This window comes from Labeo rohita, chromosome 8 (assembly GCF_022985175.1).
Source record: "Labeo rohita strain BAU-BD-2019 chromosome 8, IGBB_LRoh.1.0, whole genome shotgun sequence".
Classification (NCBI taxonomy): Eukaryota; Metazoa; Chordata; class Actinopteri; order Cypriniformes; family Cyprinidae; genus Labeo; species Labeo rohita.
The window spans coordinates 6390925-6413965 of record NC_066876.1 but is presented as its reverse complement, the minus strand read 5'-3'; the positions used below and the strand labels follow the sequence as shown (position 1 = coordinate 6413965).

Below are 23041 nucleotides of genomic sequence, written 5' to 3'. Positions count from 1 at the left end.
CTGTATCCATCCATCTAGTGCTGGAGGGGCTTTGGGTAATCCCTGCAGTGAAAGGGCAAAACACTTTCTCACACACACTGACTCACTCTTGGCAGCTTCTCTATATTGACTGCTGTTTCACTTCTAAAACTATGTGTTACGGCATTAGCCACTGATGCTGGCCTGTGAGAGTCTAGTGTTTGTTATTCGAAGGTTAAGTTGGGTGATATATGTTGAGTATTGATGGTATGATTTAAGCCTCATTTTTGTTGGGACGGTTTTGGTGCGCCATTAAAAGATTAGTTCACTTCCCGAATATAAATTTCCTGATGATTTACTCCTCTCCATGTCATCCAAGATGTTCATGTCTGTCTTTCTTCAGTCAAAAAGAAATGAAGGTTTTTGAGGAAAACATTCCATTCCCTATATTGGACTTCAGTGGGGATCAACTGGTTGAAGAGCCAAATTGCGGTTTCAATGCAGCTTCGAAAAAGTATATACAATTTTTTTTTTTTTTTAAAGAAAATGTCGATTGTTTTGCTAGATAATACCCTTATTCCTCAGCTGGGATCATGTAGAGTCCTTTGAAGCTGCTTTGAAACTGGAATTTGGACCTTCAACCTGTTGATCCCCATTGGAGTCCACTATATGGAGAAAAATCCTGGAATGTTTTCCTCAAAAACCTTCATTTCTTTTTGACTAAACAAAGACAGACATGAACATTTTGGATGACACTAGGGTGAGTAAATTAGCAGGAAATTTTTATTCTGGAAGTGAACTAAACATTTTTAAGAAACTACAGTTTTATTAGGCCTGTCTCACAGTTAGGTGTATGAGGGTGTTAAGAGTATTAATAACATGAAACTCTCTTTTAATTTTTGCATTTAAAAAGTCAGATTTATTTGTGCCAAACCCTCAAAAACATTCACAAGATTTCCATGTCACTTTAATATATTAAATTTTATATTTGGTGTTGAGCTCAAATATACGGACACTTAAAACAAAAAGGTGTAGAAACAGTTTTCACTCAAAAAATTGGTAGCAAATTACACAAATAATTACAAACAAGTAATACACTGAATTAAATTGCAAAATTTCAAGTACAAAGAGTAACGTTTTTAATATGTATTTTCTGGTAAAACATGCTTCAATAATCGTTTATTTACTTTAAATCATTTTTTTTTTTTTTTTTTTTTTTTGTGTAGGTATATATTGCTGTTTGTTGTTATGATGATAGATACAAATGAAAATGGTTAAATATTGTTTCTTGTGTTAGTTTAGTGAACAAGATTCTGGGAAACATGCTTTGTTTAAATAGAATTATTAAGTAAGTGATTTAATAAATCAGTATAATAATATTAAATATATTATTAATAATCTATTGTATTTTACTCCCTCTATTAAACATTTTGAATATAATCAGCTACACTGTAAAAAAAAACAATTTGCAGTTGTTGAGTCAACTTAAAATAATTTGTAACCTGGCTGCCTTAATTTTAAGTTCAGTCAACTCAAAGTTTGTTCAGCTTGAAATGTTAAATTATACTAAGTGACAACTTAGATATTTGAGTTGAATCAACTTAAAATTTTAAGGCAGCTGGGTTACTTACCTATCTGTTAAGTTAAGCAAACACATATCTAAGTTGATACTTACTACAACTTAACATTTCAAGTTGAATAAACTTATTTTAGTTGACTAAACTTAAAATTTTAAGGCAGCAGGGTAACAAATTATTTTAAGCTGACTCAACAATTTGTGTTTTTTATTTTTTACAGTGTACCATTTTTGTTCGGTTTACAAATTTGTTTAAATATCCTTTTAAATATCTTCATATATATTGAATTTTGCCTAAAATATGAGAAGTGTATAGGGTACAACAGGGCCAAAAGCACACCTTAAGAAAAAATGTGCTTTTCACTCTGCCCAAAATGTATAATTGCAGAAACAAATATACGTATTGAACATTTATGGAGCAACAGATTTTGTGTGAAAATAAATTATACAAGTCGTTTATTTTGTTTAAAAATCTTATAAATGTATGAGGTGGCAAGGGGGGCCTTTTACACCACACACGGGGTAAAAGCCTCACCAGTGTGGGGCAAAAAGGCACATAGTATTGATACAAATACTTTAGCTAAAATAATGTTTTTTTTTTTTTTTAAGTCTAAGTAAATACTTGTTCAAAACAATCACTTTAACAAAGTTTGTACTATTTTCTGCTTATTTTGATAAATAAAAGAATATGTTTTTTGTTCAGTAAATATACTGTCATTTAAATGTGTTAATATAAAAAAATATATATTTTAAAATACAGAAACAAAATCATTTTAGATTCTGAAAGTATTGAAGGAGATCCCATAGTATTTAATATAGATTTACAGTATAACAGTAAATGATTAATTATATGAAATGATTATTATCATGTCTAAACATGGTGATTATTTCTAAGATGGACACCCAACATAATATATGATATTTACCATCTGAATCTAACAATGTCATGTCAACAAATAGAAAAGTCAGCCTTCTAATAATTATCATGTTAATATTGTGCTTTTTAGCCCCAACAGCAGGGGCGCTTTTTACCTGAAATACCATACTTTTATATAGTCTTTCATTATTTAAAAACTGTTGCTTTAATTATCTTTAAAACTGAAAATCATAAGCAAGACATTTGTCACAATGTTCAACAATTGTGGCAATTCTCATTTGCTATCAACAAATATTAGATCAAGTAAGCACAAAATCGACTTTGTGCTGCTGCCTGCAATCGCGTCAAGGATCAGACAAATTTGCATGTGCGTTTTGAAAAGCCGATGTATTGGAAAAGTGATACGCCACGTTTCTCTGCCATCTAGAAGTTTAGAGGAAAATAATATTAAAGGTGCCTTTTACCCTGGGGCGCCTTTAGCCCTGTTGTACACTATGTATTTGTTAAGCTGTCATACTGGCCTATTGACCTTTCGCAAAAACACGCCCTCCTTAGTTACAGTTTAACTCTCAAGCCACACGTCTTTTAAGTTTAAGTCGACTAAAGTTAATCTATCCTCTCCTGTCTGATTTGTTTATTGGACAAAATGGTGGATTCGGTGTTATGATTGGTCAGCTCGACTTTCAATCAAGCTCTTTGCAAAAATTCAGAAGTAGAAAAAGTAACTTGTGTTGGTAGATTTTCACTGCCTTACCAAAATATGAAGTTTATTCATTTCTTTTAACCCATCCTCCAGCTAATTTGTTTTGTTTGTTTTTCTTCCTTTTTCTCCTGTGCCTTCTGAATGGTTTCATTCACTCTGCTTTTAATTTGATGACTAGCAGCTGCAGATCATTCTGCATGCAAATAAACATCCAGGTTTCCGGAAACATCCGACATTCCGATTAGCATTTCTTTCTTTTTTCACATTCTCTCTGCATATTTTAGTTCTCCCTTACATCCACTTCCTCCGTTTCCACATGCTTCAGTGCCATTATCTACATTTTCTGGACTGTCCAAATGTCCATACATGGGCGTCTGCCAGGCCAAACCGAAGCGGTGTCCTTTTTTTAGGGCAATTAGAAAGATTCAAACTGTAAGATTCGCTGCAGAAAACTGGGGTACACTGTTTCATCATTGAAATCCAGACTGCAGGGACTTAGAGCGCTGCATGGTTATAGCTTTCTGTTTGAAAACAGACTATTTGCTCTAATTGATGTTTACTCAGAAGTTCTCTGCTTGCTGGAGACACGCTCACGCTACTGAAGGATGAAGATGTCGTGACCTAAAGCACACATGCAAATGCTTGGGCAATGTATTGCAAGTGTGCTTTTCATTGTTCATCCATAAATCAAACATTGAGCCTATCTATTAATCCATGTTTCTGGTCTCATTATAAATGATTCATCATGCACAGTAGTCCAAAGACAATCTTTCATCATAATGTACACTACTGATCAAGTTTGAAATAATTAAGGGTTTTAATGTTATAAAAGCATTTTAGGCTATTTTAGGCTCCCTAAGGCTGCATATTAATAAAAATACTGTGAAGACAGTAATATTGTAAAATATTACTACAGTTTAAAAAAAAATAAATAAAAAAATGATAAAAAAAAAAAAAATATATATATATATATATATATATATATATATATATATATATATATATATTTATATTTTAATTCATTTAAATTTTTAATTCATTTAAATTTATTCCTGTGATGCAAAGCTGAATTTTCAGCATCATCACTCCAGTCTTCACATGATCTGTTTTTATTTTTTTGTTTTGTTTTGTTTTGTTTTGTTTTGTTTTTTGTTTTTTTTTTTTTTTTTTTTGTTTTTTGTTTTTTATTTTATTTTATTTTATTTTATTTTATTTTATTGTAATATACATTTTTAAATTAATTGTAATTTTAATAATATTGTAAGAATATATACAGTTTACTTAATTATCATCATTTTTTTTAGTACTCAATTATTAATAATAGGATCAATGCTGAAAACTGTTTTTACTGCTTAAATTTTTTTTCAGGATTCATTGAATTAAGTTCAAAAGAAGAGCATTTGTTTGAAATAACATTATAAATGTATTTACTGTAACTTTTAATCCGTTTAATGTGTCCTTTCTGACACATTAATGTCTATCATTTTATTTTTTATTTAATTTTTTATTCTATTATTATTATCAGTTTAGGGGAATCACAGTTTCCACAAAAATATTAAGCAGCAAATATTGTCAACAATAATAATAATAAACATCATTAATAACTGAGCACCAGTTATAAAGAATAATATTTGAGCATCTGCTTTGCATCACAGGAATATTTTAAAGTATAATTTTACATTTTAAAGTATATTCAAATAGAAAAAAGTTATAATAGTATCAGTGTTAAAAACTGTTTTTGCTGCTTAGTATTTTTTTCAGGATTCTTTTATAAATATTAAATTTTAATTAATTTAATGTGTCCTTTCTGATTAAAAGTGTCTTTTTTTTGTTTTTTATTATTGTTTTATTTTGTTTTATTATTTTTATTTTAATTTTTTTTTTTTTCCTTGCAACACCATTCAGTTGGGGTTTCAGTTTCCCCAAAAATATTAAGCAGCACAAATTGCCAGCAATGATAATAATAAGAAACATTATTAATAATTGAGCATCAGTAATTATTATATTTGAGCAGCAAATCTGCTTTGCATCACATGAATAAATTACATTTTAAAGAATATTCAAATAGAAAAAGTTATTTTAAATTGTACTATAATTTTTTTTATGTAAATTGTAATTTAATAATATTGTAATAATATTGAATGTTTTCACTTTATGCTATTTTGCTCTATTATCAAATATTTTTGGTGCTCAATTATTAATAATAGTATCAATGATGAAATTTTTGGTGCTTAATATTTTGCTTTTTTCCAGAATTCTTTGATTAATAGAAAGTTCAAAAGAACAGCATTTGATTAAAATAACATAGATGTATTTACTGTAACTTTTGATCAATTTAATTCGTCCTTTCAATTAAAAGTATCATTTTATTTTATTTTATTTTATTTTATTTTCACCACCATTTACATTGGGGTTTCAGTTTCCACAAAAATATTAAGTAGCAAAAATTGTCAGCAATGATAATAATAAGAAACATGATTAATAATTGAACATCAATAATAATTAATAATATTTGAGCAGCAAATCTGCTTTGCATCACATGAATAAATTACCCGTTAAAGAATATTCAAATAGAAAAAAACAATATTTTAAATTTAAATATAAATGTAAATTTTTTATTTAAATTTAAATTTAATAATGTAATAATATTTAAGATTTACTATATAAATATTAATATATAATTATATAAGTATTAATATTTAATGTTTTTACTTAATGCTGATTTACTCAGTTAACAATTATCTTTGGTGTTCAATTATTTATAATATATATATATATATATATATATATATATAATATATGAAATGTTTGAAATAACATTATAAATGTATTTACTGTAACCTAAATCAATTTAATGTGTCCTTTTTGTTTAAAAGTGTCTTTTAAATATATTTTATTGTATCATTTAATTTTATTTTTTAAATTGTAATTTGCAGTTTTAACTTTATTAAATGCAGGAGAGCATAAGAATGTATTTTAAACTTAATTATTTCCAAACTTTTTACCAATAGACTATATATATATATATATATATATATATATATATTTAAGACATTCCTGTGATCTATTGTGATATTTTCTGGTAATACGGCAAGATTGTCTTCAAACTGTTGCTCCAAGGTGACAGCACGGTAGTTGATCTAAAAGCGAAAACGGCAAAAGGAAGACAGTTTATGCTAATGTCTGCTATTGCACGCTTGCAGTCATCCTGAGACTGTGCTATGAATTCTTTCACAATGCAGTGCCACGTGAAAGCGAGCTTGCATAACTGGAAGTGTCTGCGCAGAGTATGTTCTCTTGGCGTCTTCGTTAGTTTGCCATCTCTGTTCACTGTCAATAGCTCCATTTAGTCTGCTGTTTTCCAGCCAGATGCACTTCTTCGCACACTAGCCCGGCACGACTGGAGGGAAAGACGAACAGCTCGAGATGAAGCACAGGGTTAGAGAGATGCGTCGAGAGAGAAAGAGTGGGTTGAGGCAGATTTCTCATCAGTGGGCAGATTTTCTTCATGGCCAGAGACCAACACATCAAGAGCCAAGAGCAGATGGCCTTACAACAATAACATATCTCCACTTCTCTCTGTTTTCTCTTCATCTGTGTACCACCTCTCTCGTTTTTACCTTCTCCTGTCCAAAGTCGTCAACTCGGTGTTTTACCACAGGTGAATGTTAATGGACTTGCCCGGAGGTTTGTTTTGCTCAATCAGAGACGTTCGCGAAGCACCGAATTGCGTTTCTAATTGGCCCTTATGTATTTTTTGGACCGTGTTGCGAAGAGAAGCGCAGCAGTGGCCTCGGTAACATCAGTTTTCCTGTGGAGATGCTGGCTTGTTTGGCAAATGAGAGCGGAGCCAGATCTGACAGGCAGCGCCGGGCTTAAAGCCGTCCTGACGCCTCGGTTCGTGCAGGCGAACTCCTCGTCTCTCTGCTAATGGCTCTCTCCTTCTCTTCCTCAGGGCATCTGGCGTATTCCAGTAGATGAGATCGATCGTCCCGGTAGTTTTGCATCTCATATGAACAGATCCATCGTGCTCTTGCTGGATGTGCTGTCTCAACTGAAAGATCACCACACTTTATTCAAAATCTCCCTCATGCTTCAGAGAACCCCTGATCAGGGAAAGTAAGGCATTGCAGATATTTCATTTGTTTATTGGGTTTTGTTCATTTCATTAAATGTGCATATTAAGTAAAGTGGCCTCTTGAATTATGGTGTTTTGCTAGATGCTTGTGAGCTATTTAGGGACCCTTGTCTTGTTATGTTTGTTATGAATGCTGTTTTGGTGTATATGAAGCATATGAAGCATTTTAATGCAAGGACATATCATGTCTTTTTGTGTTGTGTGTTATAGGAAGTACCTGCGAGATGTGGACCGTCAGGTTTTGGCCAAGCGAGCGTTTTTCTTCACTGTAAAAGTGCTGGAAGACAATCTGGATAAACTCACAGGGGTATGACAAACACTTTCTCATTCAATTTGCTTTGTTTTTAGAAGGTTTTGAGTTTTTTCCTTTTCCTTTTTGTTTTAGTTTTACGTGCGTTTTGTTTTTAACATTTTGGTCTGGTTTTACGAGGTTTTATTTTTGCATTCATTGTTGTTTTTCATGTGTTTGGTTTCTTTATTTTGGGTTGATTTGCTTTTAGAAGGCTTCGTTGTTTTTTCTTTTCCTTTCTGTTTTGTGTTTTTTGTTTGTTTTGAATATTTTGGTCTGGTTTTGGAAGGTTTTATATTTTTGGTTTCATTGTTGTTTTTCTTGTGTTTTTTATTTTATTTTGTTTTGTGTTTTTTTTTTTTTTTTGAACGTTTTGTTTTTAATACGTTTTTATTGTTTTTGAAGGTTTTATTTTTGTTTTTGTTTTTAATTTTGTTTGCTTTTTTATTTTGTTTTTTAAAGGTTTTGTTTTTCTTTTTTTGTGGTTAATATTTAGTGTAATATTTAATTTTTTGTTTACTTTATTTTGTTTTGGTTTGCTTTTAGAATGTTTTGTTGGTTTATTTTCCTTTTTTCATATTTTGGTTTGATTTTAGGTTTTTTTTTATTGTCTTTTTTCTTGTTTTTTATTTTTTTTATTATTTTGTTTTGGTTTTCTTTTAGAAGGTTTAACTTTTTTCTTCTTTTTTATATTTTGGTTTGTTTCGAAGGTTTTTTTTTTTTCTTGTTTTTGTTTGTTTTTGTTTTAACATGTTTGGTTTTAGAAGGTGTTATTTTTGTTTTCATTGTCTTTTTTTCTATTTTGTATTTTTTTTGTTTTGGTTTGGTTTTATAAGGCTTTTTTAATTTATTTATTTTTGTTTGTTTTGCTTTTTGGGTTTTTAGAAAGTTGCATTCATTTATTTATTTTTTTCACATTTATTTTTTATTTTGTTTTACTTTGTTTTTTTTTTTGTAAGGTTTTTGTAAAGTTTTTTTTGTTTGTTTTTGTTGTTGTTTTTTGTGGGGTTTTTTTTTGTTTCCTGTTTTCTTTTGCATTTTGTTATAAGGTTTTGCTTTTTGTTTTTTCAATGTTGCTTTGTTTTTGGTTTAAGATTTTATTTTTGTTGTTGTTTTTCTTTTATATTTTGTTTTTGTTTTGTTTTTGTAAGGTTTTGCTTTGTTTTTGTGTATCTGCTTTTTCAGTTGTAACTTTTTTTGTTTTGCTTTGTTTCAGCTTTATTTTTATTTTCTTTTTTTGTTTTCTGAGTGTTTTTCATTTTGTTTTGTTTAATTTTTATTGTTTTAGAAATAGAAGCTGAACAGTGGCCTCGGTAGCATGTGTTTCCTATGGAGACACTGCCATGTTTGGGAACCGAGACTCAAGCCAGATCTGACAGCCAAGGACACGCTTATGTTTGCGCTAACACATTAATTAATGCCATCCCAACTGCCTGAAGAACAGTGATAGCTTCGCTCAACTTAGTGTCTATGCTTCTTTTTCTCAATATCTTTACATCGCTGAATTGAACCTGATCCATTAGTGCAAAAATGTTTCTTCCTCACTCCTAGTGTCACAACCTGTTTGTTTGCACTAATCATAATATATTAGCATACTTTGTTTTCCGTCAACAGAATTAGCCTCATCCACAGTTACTTTACATGTGCTACTTTAAATCTGGTTTCTGTTTGTAGTGTAAATATGTCATCACATCTGTATCATTCTCTTTCTCAGGTAAGTGATCCCCCTAAACCGTCTGCCACCTCTATGGGTGAAATGACCACTGCGGATGTGTCCAACCGGCCTCCTGCTGTGGAGGACCCCAAATGTTCCCACACCACACAGCCTAAAGCAGGACTCCCCGACACCCCCACGGCCACAGGAAGTGAGACCGGACCTCCCGGCATGCCTCAGCAACGTTCAGCCACTCTTCAGCTCTCCTTGGAGCCTGTGACTCAGGCAACAGGTGCCGCCGTTCACCCCAGAGAAGGTACTTCAGGACTTGTAGAGCCTATGGAGCTTGGCCTGGGATCATGGCCGGCTGCCTCAAAATTCAGAGACCCTCAAACGCCTGTTGAAACTGGACCGCAGGAGCAGGGGGTGGTTAAAACGACGGCGGAGGAGGCCGATAAGGTCCCAGAGAGCAGTCGGGCGTCAGAGCTGTCGCTGGAGGAGTTAAGCATTAGCTCAAAACAGCAGCAGCTGCAGAATCAGATGAACGCAGCTAAAGGAGCACTTACTGTGGTCACAACACCAACAGCCAGCAATCCTACACCTCTACCCAGCACCCCTGAGGCGGGACTGCAGCAGAGACCCAACAGGAAGAGGAAGCTGCTGGATGACGTGGAGTCGGGCAAGACGCTGCTTTTGGATGCGTACAGGGTGTGGCAGCAAGGTCAGAAGGGCATGACCTATGACCTGCGGCGCATCGAGAAGATCATGTCCGAGACCTACATGCTGATTAAACAGGTGAGAAAAGATGCAAGTAGGAGTTGGGCGTGTGCAATTTTGGAAATTTCAGAAATTTTGTTAATAATAATTAGACAGAATTAATAGAAATTAACTTTTCATTAAAGAATTAGTTCACTTCCAGAATAAAACATTCCTGACAACTGGACTTCAATAGAGATCAACAGGTTGAAGGTCCAAATTGCAGTTTCAATGCAGAAATCCCAGCCGAGGAATAAAGGTCTTATCTAGTGAAACGATTGGTCATTTTCTAAATAAAAATAAAAATGTATATACTTCTTAAACACAAATGCTCGTCTTGCGCTAGCTCGACTTTATTGCTTGCGTAGTCATGTTGGAAAGGTCACAATGTTTACAAAGTGAACGTGCAAAGAAAGTCAAACGGCCTATACAGAAACAGGTAAAACAATGACAGCAGACGATTTTGAAGTTGGAGGAGAAAATGAGTTTTTCGCCCTACCTTTTTTGAACCAAAGTACACAGAAGAAGAGCAAACTGTGCATTACCTTTCCGACGCGAATATGTAATGCATGAAGTTGTGGATGCAAAGCTAGTGCAAGACGCGCATGTGTGGTTTAAAAGTTTATGAATTTATATAAATTTATAAATTTATATTATAAAATTTTTTTTTTTTTTTTTTTTTTTTTTTTTTTAGAAAATGACTGATTGTTTCACTAGATAAGAACCTTCTTCCTCGGCTGGGGTCATTTAGAGCCCTTTGAAGCTGCATTGAAACTGCAATTTGGACCTTCAACCTGCTGAGCCCCATAGAAGTCCACTATATGGAGTAAAATCCTGGAATGTTTTCCTTAAAAACTGAAGAAAGAAAGAAAGACATGAACATCTTGGATGAACTTATTCTTTAAAGGTTGACATTTGCCACCTTAAATTAAGTTCCGGGGCTTTTTTTTACCTTTATGAGGACATATTTTCTAGACTTGTTAGGTGTATGCATCGTCTTTTGTCGATTTCTTACATTTAATCAATACATTAAGTTTGAGTAATAAAACACTATAGGCTGTTATCAATAAAATGAAATCATTATCAACAAAATCCAATTTTGCCCTGCTGAAGTGGTGCAAAATCTGCATCTAAAGCAGCATTTATGTGCATTTACACTGCAATAACAATTGCATAAGTAATGCTTTGAGAGGATACTTTACACATGAATCTAAAACCGCCAGTAGGTGACTGTAAGTCTTAATGAGTGAGTCATTGAATCATTCGTTCAATTGCTTCGTTTAAACAGCTGATTCATTCAGGAACAAAGCAAGTGACTTCATATTATATATTCATAAAGTGCAATCTTAATGAGTAGATCATTGATTTATTCAAAAGCACTGCTCTCACTAATAACGCATTGCTTTTTACCATGCCTGTTATTAACATATTGGCAGTTTATCAGTATTTATAAAGCACATGTTCTGCATGACCATATTCTACATCCCTAATCCTGCCCTATACCTAAACTTAACAACTGCCTTACTGACATTAATAAGCAGCGAATTAGAGTTTGAGGCAAAAGTTGTAGTTAATAGTATCGGACCTTAAAATAAAGTGTGACCTGTTTTACTTGACTAAAAACACATATATAACCATGGACCACAAAACCAGTCATAAGGGTCAATTTTTTGAAACTGAAGATTTAAACGTCATCTGAAAGCTGGATAAATAAGCTTTCGGTAAAAAAATGATTAAAATATTGAGAAAATTGCCTTTAAATTTGTTCAAATGAAGTTCTTAGCAATGCATATTACTAACTAAATTTAAGTTTTGATATATTTACGGTAGGAAATTTACAAAATATCTCAATGAAACGTGATCTTTACTTAATATCCTAATAATTTTTGGCATAAAAGAAAAATCAGTCATTTTGACCCATACAATATATTTTGGGCAATTGCTACAAATATTGCTACGTGCAACTTATGACTGGTTTTGAGGTCCAGGGTCACATGTGTATATGTATATATTGAATATTAGGGTTCTTCTAACTGCGCTACATCACAGTGTGTGTTTGTTTGTTTTAAAATAACAATTACAATATTATTGTGGACTATTAATAGACATCCCTTTTAGGACTGTTTGCTGCATTGTCAGTTTTCATTTAAACCTGACGTGGCATGACAGAATGTTACCATACAATCACTGTGACGGGGGAAATCCTGCTACTTTTGTAGAAACAAAACAGAGATAAAAGCACTAAAAGTATTTATGAGGGGAAGTCCAAAATCTGATACACCACAGGATGAAACTTGTCGTCTGTCTTCTTGTCAGCGAAACATCTCGGGCAATATTTGCTTGGTGTCACACTCAAGGAAGTTGACCTAAAAAATTAACCGTAAGTGGTGTTTGTACATGTAAATCATGTCACCACAATGCTAGGGTGCTTTTCCAGTCTGCGGTTACAAAGGTGTTCTGGGTATTTTTGTTTGTTTGTGTATGTAGCCCACATCCAAGTCTATAATATTCTGGTCTATTCAGTAGCATAACTGGTGTAAATGTAAAACCCCAAATGTGAGCAATAGTAATACTGATGCTTGCCTTAGTGAAAACAGCTAATAAAAAGTAATTCTTTCAGTCACGAAGCAGGCTGTAAAGTGGGAAGTGTGTTGCGAGCGCGATAGAGCTATACTGTGTTATATTATCCAGACATTAAGGCATCCCTGGGGAGAGCGAGCGAGAGCCAATTGAATACAAATGGAACTGTGGAAAATTACTGGTGTAGCTAATGATAGTGTAGCACATGGGCTCCATAACATTTGTCATCATACTGCTGAGTCAAGTACGCTATTGTATAAGAATTCACTAAGAATCAGTGAGGTCTTAAAGGACTGTTTTCTGGCTTTTTATTACACACAGAACCTCAAATGACCTTGAATACATAGTGAATATATTAACATATTGTACTTGGTGCTGTGTAGTAACTAATTACATGTAATCTGGATAAAGTAATCAGATTCCAAAAATGAAGTACTTTTAATTAGATTATTTTACTCCAATTAATCTATGTAATCTAATTAGATTATTTCAAAATGCTCGTAATTAGGCTATAGCTACTTTTTTACTGTTTGCTTTATTACTTATTATGTGCACAATAACAATAATTTTTTTTTAATTTATTGATTCTCCCTCATTCTTATTTTTCATATTTTAAACTTTCCTTTCAAAAATAAAATACAATTTATTTTTTAGAAAGTCCTCCCGTTTTGTGGACATTTGCACATAGAACAGTTACAAGTCAAGTAATAATAATAATAATAATAATAATAAAAGACATGAATAAAATTGGGTGTATAATTATATTTATATGTGTTCGTGTATGTGTGTGTGTTAGAGGATGGATACCCGACCTGAGCCCGACGGTACCCGACGGCCGGGCCGGGTTCGGACAGATATTTAGAAAGGATGCTCGGGTTCGGGTCGGGCTCGGTCACATCAGCGCGATAAGGCATTGACCATTTAAAATTTAAAACTGCTTAGTAGGTAGCCAATGGGGCTGTTTCACTTGATGCAAAGGTTCGTTTTTGTGATTAAAATAAATGTAAAATATTACCCCAAATCCGTCTTCCTGTATGCGGAAATATGTCAAACTAGCCAGGACAACGAACGACGTGCGTAACTGCGTATTAAGCTACATGTGTCAGCACTCAGCAACGATGGAAGACGTTAAAAAGAAGTTGGCCTCAGGAGATTTTAAAACCACCGAAAAGGAAGGAAAGTCAGCTGTGTGGAAGTATTTCTATATAGTTGTCAAGGCCGATAGCGATGAACCTGTTGGTTATGTTCAATGTAAGGGTTGCGGAGTTCTCATGACATATGACAGCAAGAGGACCGGGAATTCCGCCCTGCAGCGTCATGTAGATAGAGGTTGTAAATCACCTGGGCTACTGCAGCCGTTTTTTTTGTTTGATTTTGTTCTGTTAGCTTGGGCCATTTTTTGTTGGGCTATGTTTATTTAATTTCAGTTGGCTATATGATAAAGCCTCTTGTGTGTGCGCCTGTGTTATAACGGCGCTTTTTGCCCCTTGTGTGCGCTGATGCTCTCCTACAGTTGCTTAATAAAAGCGGGCTTTCCACACAAAAAAAGTGCATGTGTCATTAGTATGAGAAAAAAATTAGATTTTAACTGTGTCGGGCTGGGATCGGGCTCGGACATAAATATCTTAATGCCTGTCGGGCACGGGTCGGGTTCGGTTACTGCTCAGTCGGACGCGGGCCGGGCTCGGACAGAAAAATGCGGCCCGATCCGCACTGTGTGTGTGTGTGTGTATAGAGAAAGAGTACAGTTTTTACAGTAAGAAATTAATACTTCAGCAAGGATGCATTAAACTGATCAAAAGTGACAGGAAAAACTATTACAACTTGATATAGATCACATCAAAGTAGCTAACTTTTATGTAAGTAATATTTTAAATGTCAGTATATTTTATTACATTATTACAAAAATTAACTAATAGTTATTGCCTTACCCAGTTGATTACATTGATAATGGCAAACATTTTTTGTATTACAAACTTTCTAAAATGTTAGGTTTAAATATGCAAATGGACATTATTTAATGAAATATGCAGTAATTTGAACCTAAATTTGTAGTACAAACATCTAAACACTGGATGAAGTCAGTTTCAAAATTCATGTTTAATTTTTTGGACATATTAGACTCAAAAGGGAATTTTGAGTATCTCATTTTTGTCATTCTGTTATTCAGAAAATGCTTAGAACACACAGAAAACAATATATTTTTACAATTTTTGTAGGAATAAAATGTTGTATATAATGAAGCAAATTATATATGAACAAATCCCTCTGTAAAAATCTTCAGGAAATAGACAGGAATAAAAATTTTAAGTTTGGTGTGTGTCTAAGTGAGGAATTTGTGCTCTGCATTTAACCCATCCAAGTGCACACACACACAGTGAACACACACCCGGAGCAGTGGGCAGCCATATCGCTATTGCTGCGGCGCCCGGGGAGCAGTTGGGGGATCGGTGCCTTGCTCAAGGGACTCACCTCAGTCGTGGTATTGAGGGTGGAGAGAGCATTGGTTATTCACTCCCCCCACCTTCAATCCCTGCCGGACCTGGGATTCAAACCCGGGATTCGAACCCACAACCTTTCGGTTCCAAGCCCGACTCCCTAACCTTTAGGCCATGGCTGCCCCTGTTGTGCCTCGTATACAAAACAAAATGCTCCGAACAAACATATAATCCTCTGATATGATCCAGGATGCCATTCAAAATACACCATCCGCTTGTTTCTGATGCTGGGATCCTTCTGATGTCTGTAAAAAGTCACGAATGAGCTGTTTAAACCGAACGTGTCAAAGCAAATGCTCTTTCACCCTTCCGTTTGTCCTATCGCTGACAGTGTCATGAAAGTGAATGCGCATCTGTATACTGTTATCAAGTGTAGAAAAGACAGCGGCAGTTATTATAATCTGTTTTATTTGCTTTTGATGTGACACCTGCATCCAATGTAGGCAAGTGTCAGTTGCAGCTGAATGCCAGTGGGCGTGGCCTATGCTGAGATGATGACTATTTGTCGATGTCTTGCACTGGAGGCGGAGTTTATGCAAATGTGACACCTCAGATCCAAACAAGCTGCTTTTGGAGCTTGATTAAATAGATGCTTTGTTTATAATGAGGGGGACATTTTAAGTTACACAACTTGCCGGATGTTATAATGGTACAACGACCTTTTAAACGCCAAAACATAAAAGGAAAATTTGATTTTAAAGGGGTCATGTCATGACCCCCTTGTCTGCCCCCTAGTTAAGTTCAGTGTTTTTATGCACAGGAAGCCTGACAGTTCACTCTAGAAATGTGTCTTTGTTTTGAATAACAAAAAACAAATTATTATATCTCATTATGCCTTTTTCCCCAAAACCATCATCAAGTGTTAAGCTCTGTATTTAATTATGTCAAGGTAAAAAACAAACTAGCAAAGTTGCCATTAAAGTATGTTATTAGTATGAGAGGTTAATGGCTGTAGCTGGCAGTACACACACACACACACACACACACGCAGAGCACTCATCTAGTCCATTATCAGCCTCTACCTCTCTAACAGTGTATCACCTCTCATTTCCCCTGCCTGTGTAATTGCATCTGCTCTCTGAGTGTGTGTGTGTGTGTGTTTGTCTCAGTACCTAGTCTAATTGTAGTGCTTGTCTCTGTGTGTGTGTTTATGAATGTTTTTGTGTGTGTGCGTATCCCGCGGTTGTTTGTTACGAAGCACCGTCTGATTCTCCCGGTGAAGAACAAATCTCTGATTGAGATGACAGTGGAAAGGAGAGAGATTTTAATGTGGCCCCTGGACACAGACGCACTGGTCAAATTGGCCCATCTTTACCTCGCAATCTGCTTTATTTAGGGCCTACATGCATAATGCATTATCAAGATTGGATTTGTTTTTTCAAAAACTTGTTGCAGTGCATTTTTGAATTTCCTTCCCTGCAAAGGATATGTGTGGCATTGCTTTAAATTTGAGCTAAAATGTGGTAGTAGGCAGTATAATTAAGTTGCCTGCATTTTGAAGTGGTTTGCATTGGGAGTGTTTTGAGAGCTTATGATGAAGTGCTGCCTTCATAGACCACACACTAGGTTTTATAATACAGCAGAAGTAATCAGTCTTATGAATAATGGTAACCACAGTTATAAACGCTCAGGCAGTGCAAACAAGTGAACTCAGTCCAAATTGGCAGTAATTAAAATAGAAATAACATTCTCACACTTTATTCGCGTAATCATGGGAACAGATGTTTTTATCACTGGCCTGCAATAGTCATTAGCATTTATGAATGGTGTTGCGCATATTAGTGATATTTCACTTATTGAACTAAAGTGATGATTCAGTTTTACCACGCAAAAACTACAAATGTCTTTACCTTTGATAAACATTCCATCTTGATTTAATTTATGTATAAAATGGTGCAATTATACAGTACATACTATTATTACAATATACTTATATATATATTTTTTTCCAGATTTATTCATTTATTCCAAAAAGACATTGAAAATGCATTTCTCACCTACCAGTGACTTGAATACACCTCTTCTGTGATTAATATGTTTTGAATTGATGAATATGATGAATTCATTTATATTTTTAGAAATGTAATTATCCTGTTATTATAGTGGAGAAAGAAATCCTCTGGACTCTTTACAGACTTTAATAACATTGTGAATCTAGCTATTTTTTATGTTTATATAATTTTCGATTTTCTCATTTTATTACATCAGCACAACAAATTCTGTGATGCTACTCACACAACATGCAGACAAAATGTTTTGCATGCAAATTTATAAATGATGTGAAATTTATGTTGACAGGTGATCTCAGCAAAAACATCACTTGTAAATTAATATTTTTGGTTGTAAATATGGCCCATTTATTTATTTATTGTGGATTTTTTTCTTATGCTATTAGAGCAAATGGGAAATTAAAAAATGTATATTAGTTATAGTTTATGTTCACCTTTAGAAGTTTAACTAAGTATGATGGCTTCAGCTTCTGAGAACCCTGGGAATTTAAAAAAGGTTGATTTAAAAAGATATGTATATAAATTTAAAAAAAAAAAAAAAAAAAAAAAAAAAAGAGTTTGGCATAATTTGTTGTTATTATTTTGTATTTTTAAAAGAAGTTTGGTTTAGACATTATATACAGTTGAGGTCAAAAGTTTACACCCCCCTTTCAGAATCTGCAAAACGCCAATTATTTTACCAAAATAAGAGGGATCATACAAAATGCATGTTATTGTTTATTTAGTACTGACCTGAATACGATATTTCACATAAAAGAGGTTTAAATATAGTTTAGAAAATAATAGTTGAATTTATAAAAATGACCCTATTCAAAAGTTTACACCCCCTGATTCTTAATACTGTGTAGTTAACTGAATGAACGTGCACAAAAAAACCCCCAACCAAAACAAAGAACCGGTTGTTCAATATTGAGTCTTTATGATATATTATAATGTGCAGTATACTATTTGAAGGATAAATGTTACCAAAAATGAGTTTGTGGAAAATTAATGTTGAAAACTGTACCTAATCACTTAAGTGGACATCAAAGCGCCCAGAATTGTCTGCATGAGCTTGTGTGCTGTAGACCTACAATGGCAGTAACTTATAACAGAAGAACTTTGTTCATTTGTCGAATTTGAAAGCATATCTGGACTTGCCTTAAAGGTTTTCCCATACTAAATCCACATCACAAACATCCTTTTAAGCTCCAGGAAGTCCTGGATTAAGGCTTTTCCAGCAGCTACAAACCCTGAGATTAACCATCATGAAACATCACTCGAGCTCTACCACTTCTTTCTCTAGTGTCTGCTGCAGAGATGCAATCATCTTAAAGCTGTGTATGGGCTTATTCTGTTGTGATCGTATAGAAAGAAGAGGGCTGCGTCCTGATTTCCATGCTCTGTACTGTGTAGTATGCAGTCACAGTACATTCAAAGTATTAATCCAAGCAGCCTCTCCTGCAGAATCTACAGAAATGTGCATCTGTTTAAGCTTTTGGACTAATATTACCCACAACCCCTTCTTGTGAAAAAGAGAAGGGTTTGTGATTGTTCTCTTTTGAGCTTTTCAGTTGTAGAAAACTCCTAAATTAATGAATATAGTTAATGATAATGCTTGTAAGCAAACAGACAGGAAGTCTAGGTGCTGTCACATTAGCGAAAATTAAATGCGAAAATTTTCGCTCACAAATATTTGCCGAACAGTAGGTCTGTCGTATTAACCCTTTGCTGTTGTTTTGTTTCTTTAAATTTTTTTTTTTTTACTTTTTCGGAATGGTACAAAACTTGGTAAAGGTTTTGGTTCTTGCTATGTAAACACCGAAAAACAGCTACAAAAAAAATGTAAATAAAAGCGTTAAACGGTGGAAATTTAAATGAGTGGGAAACAAATTTCATCCAGTGCCCAAACAAATCTTACTGAAAGCAATTTTTTTGTGATTGGAACACAACTTGTTTAGATTTATGCCTTTGATTTTGTTACAGTTTTAGAGTAAAACATATTTTGGAAAATATATTTCACACAAAGTTTGTGTTTTTGTGCTCTTTCTTTTTAACTTAAAATTCTGTAACTTTTTAAAGTTTCACTTTTTAAACGTTTTTCACTTTAGCAATAATCTGTCAAGTGTCTTCTATAAAAAAAAAAAGAGACCGAAGCATTGAAAGTTTATAAGTTTAAGTTGGGAATTTCTCAAAAAGTGGTTAACAGGTATTAAATGGAGCATAACAATACCATAAATATTATGTAGTATCATAAAATACAAAATACAGGGTTTGTGCAGGTCCTTAAAAGGTCTTACACTTAGCTGTATCCAATTTAAGGCCAAAAAAAGTATTAAATGATACATGAAAGTCTTAATTATGATTTCAAGAGGGCTTAAATTTGGGCATGGAAAGACAGGAATTGCAATATGGATGAATATAATGATTAAACTTCAAAAGGCTATGATTTCATTTAATAAAAACGTGAGCACTGCACGTTTCAAAGGTGCTGGACTGCTGTGTGTACTGTGGCTACTGTAAAAACTTCTATATTTTTGCTGTTCTGAAAGCACCACCTGCTGGCAGAGAATGAAATTGCATTTTCAATTAGCCTTCTGTTTGTTTGTTTTTTGTTCAGACTAAAGCGAAAATTGACCCACATTTTATGCAGCAGACATGTAGTTGTAAATGTGAACTGGTGAATTGTCAAGAGGCTAATGTTAATGCTTTATAAAAATCAAAACAATTGACACACCAAGGTTTATTTATGTTATTAGATTAATTGAATACTATAATAATTGTTAATAAATGAATGTAATAATTCATACTTTTGATGCATCCCTTTTCTTATAAATGGTTTAAAGGCTGCAATGTGAAGTTTATCATTTTATAAAACCTTTCGGATTTTTTTGAAAACCTGTATCTAAACTGTAAATCATGCTTTTTATGGTCATTTTATGTTTTCATGTTACCATATACATGATCTACCCCACTCATATGGTATTAATTGTATTTCTGCAGGTCTTAAAAAATCTTAAATTTGTTTTCAGTTTTGAAAATCCTACAGATACCATGAAAAACATTATCAAACTAAAATATACTACTTTCATTTCATTGAAATAATTTTGTTCAACCATTACGCATACAACACCTGAGGGTTAATTATGACAGTAAAGTGTTACTACACACTCAAAAGTCTGGACACACTTCACTAACTTCATGTTTCATGATCTTAAAAATCTTCTGAACCTTTTTTTTAAGTTTTGTTTAAAAAAAAAAGTGATTGATTTGTCTTTTAAATATATAAACAATGATGAATGAATATGCGTCAGACTTGTTCGTCAGCAGTTGTTGTTTTTAACCGCTCAAACTGTGAGGTCTGTATTTCATGTGTGCTGATGCTGAGAGTGTTGTCCTGTTCGTCTGAGTGGTGTGCGGTGTTGAGGTTGTTGTGCAGTGTTTTGACTCATACGCCTGAAATCTCACACCACACCAACCGGAGGAACAAGTCCCAACAGTTACCTCACAAACACACATGCACACCAGCAGAGAAGATCTAGATTAAGTTTAGGACAACTTAAAGTGGGTCACCGTTAGCATTAGCAAGCATGCTAAATGCATCCAGGCTTAGAGGCACCTACAACTACTTTAGTATAGCTTCCGGATGTTTTAGTCACAGGAAGTAGATTGTTTTCAGTCTTATAAAGTATATCATGTATTTACGTGTAGAATTAGCGAAGGCGTTGTTGTCTCTTTCTGTTTCTACTTTCTCTCTCCCACACGCTAGTGAAAAAAAAAAAGAGCTCCATACTCTAACTGTCTGACATAAAACAGACACCAGGGATGCCCAATCTCATCCGGCTCCTCCAGTTGCCATGACCACAAGCACACCAGTAGACGTCTATTTAGGTCATTTTGTTCTATAACCCGTCAGCCTCTGAGTGTCAGATTTGGGAGGATCTAAAAAATCAATAAGAGCTTCAGAACTTGTCTAATCAGCCGTATTTTAAAGAGATAGTTCACTGAAAATGAAACGCTTGTTATCATCTACTCGGTCATGTTCTAAAACTTGTATGACTCAGTGGAAGACAACATAAGAAATTCCTGGTTGCCATTTTCTGTGAAAATGACTGGGTCCAACATCGAAAAACGATAATAGTATTACATATGACTTTTGAAGCTAATGGTTGGTTTTGTTTATACTATTCTAAACTAGCATATTTTATTTATTTGTGTAAGTTCTTGGTGTTTCGTACAGGCAGAACTTTGTTTGGCTTGTTCATTTTCAGGATTCCATAATGCCATCTGTCCATTTTGGCATATCATAGCGTTGGTAGCCACTCTTTGTTCCTACGGCGTCCTCTTGGGACCTCTGCCTGTGTTTGTGTATGTGTGTACACTGCTTTTTATTCCAGATTTGTAGATGATCTGATTATGGTCCTTCATTAGCGTGGGTCTCATCAACTGATTTCTGAGAGCTTTTCTGGCATGTTACTTGGCTTTCACACACACACACTGGCTAATGAACGATAGGACTGTTTCTGGGGGTTGTTTTGTTGGAGCATGGTCTGGACTTCGTTTGCCTTCAACATTCAATGTGATGTTCATTAACACTTTTTGTAAAATAAAGCTCTATTTTAGTGCTTTAGGTACCAAGCATTAGTAAAGCTGAGGTCAAAAGTTTACATACACCTTGCAGAATTTGCAAAATGTTAATTGTTGTGCCAAAATAAGAGGGATCATACAAAATGCATGTTATTTTTTATTTAGTACTGACCTGAATAAGATATTTCACATAAAAGATGTTTACATATAGTCCACAAGGAAAATAATAGTTGAATATATAAAAATGAACCTGTTCAAAAGTTTATATACACTTGTTTCTTAATACTGTGTTGCTACCTGAATCATCCACAGCTGTTTTTGTTTTTGTTTGTTTAGTGATAGTTGTTCATGAGTCCCTTGTTTGTCCTGAACAGTTAAACTGCCCGCTGTTCTTCAGAAAAATCCTTCAGGTCCCACAAATTCTTTGGTTTTTCAGCATTTTTGTGTATTTGAACCCTTTCCAACAATGACTGTATGATTTTGACATCCATCTTTTCACACTGAGGACAACTGAGGGACTCATATGCAACTATTACAGAAGGTTCAAACGCTCACTGATGCTCCAGAAGGAAAAACGATGCATTAAGAGCCAGGGGGTGAAAACTTTTGAACAGAGTGAAGATGTGTACATTTTTCTTATATTGCCTAAATATCATAAATATCATTTTTTTCATTTAGTACTGCCCATCTGAAGCTACAGAAAATACTTGGTTGTTTCCTAGAAGACAAATTAAGTTAAATTTGGCTCTTAATGCATTGTTTTTCCGTTTGAAGCATCAGTGAGCATTTGAACCTTCTGTAATAGTTGCATATGAGTCCCTCAGTTGTTCTCAGTGTGAAAAGATGGATCTCAAAATCATACAGTCTTTGTTGGAAAGGGTTCAAATACACAAAAATGGTGAAAAACCAAAGAATGTGTGGGACCTGAAGGATTTTTCTAAAGAACAACAGGCAGTTTAACTGTTCAGGACAAACAAGGGACTCATGAACAACTATCAGGCAACTATTCCGGTAACAACACAATATTAAGAATCAATGTCTTTTATGTGAAATATCTTATTTAGGTCAGTACTAAATAAAAAAATACCATACATTTTGTATGATCCCTCTTATTTTGGTATAATAATTAACATTATTCAGATTTGCAGCAAGGTGTATGTAAACTTTTGATCTGAACTGTATTTGCTAAAACAGTTAAAGGTGACATATCATGAAAATCTGACTCTTAAGTGTTATAATCAGTTTCCTGGTGCATCTCCCAACTCAGAAAATGCGAAAAAGAACAACCAAGTAAATTTCATTTTGTAAGCCTCTCTCTGCAAGCTTGTAAAAAAAAAAAGAGCCACTCAGAGTTTACTCCCCCCATGATGTAGAAAAGGGATCTTATTATAAAATAGCCACCCCTTGATCTGCACGTTTTCGACCCACTGCCCCACC

At 34.0% G+C, this 23041-nt stretch overlaps 1 protein-coding gene across 1 annotated transcript in view; it reads left to right on the top strand.

The window, feature by feature from the left end:
• The window catches only part of cabin1 (calcineurin binding protein 1), a 124554-nt gene that overhangs the window by 77146 nt on the left and 24367 nt on the right, over positions 1–23041 (top strand). The window contains exons 32-34 of the mRNA XM_051117010.1: positions 7070–7233; positions 7463–7559; positions 9256–9990. Coding sequence (XP_050972967.1) covers positions 7070–7233; positions 7463–7559; positions 9256–9990 — 996 coding nt within the window. The remainder of the gene's footprint in view (positions 1–7069; positions 7234–7462; positions 7560–9255; positions 9991–23041) is intronic.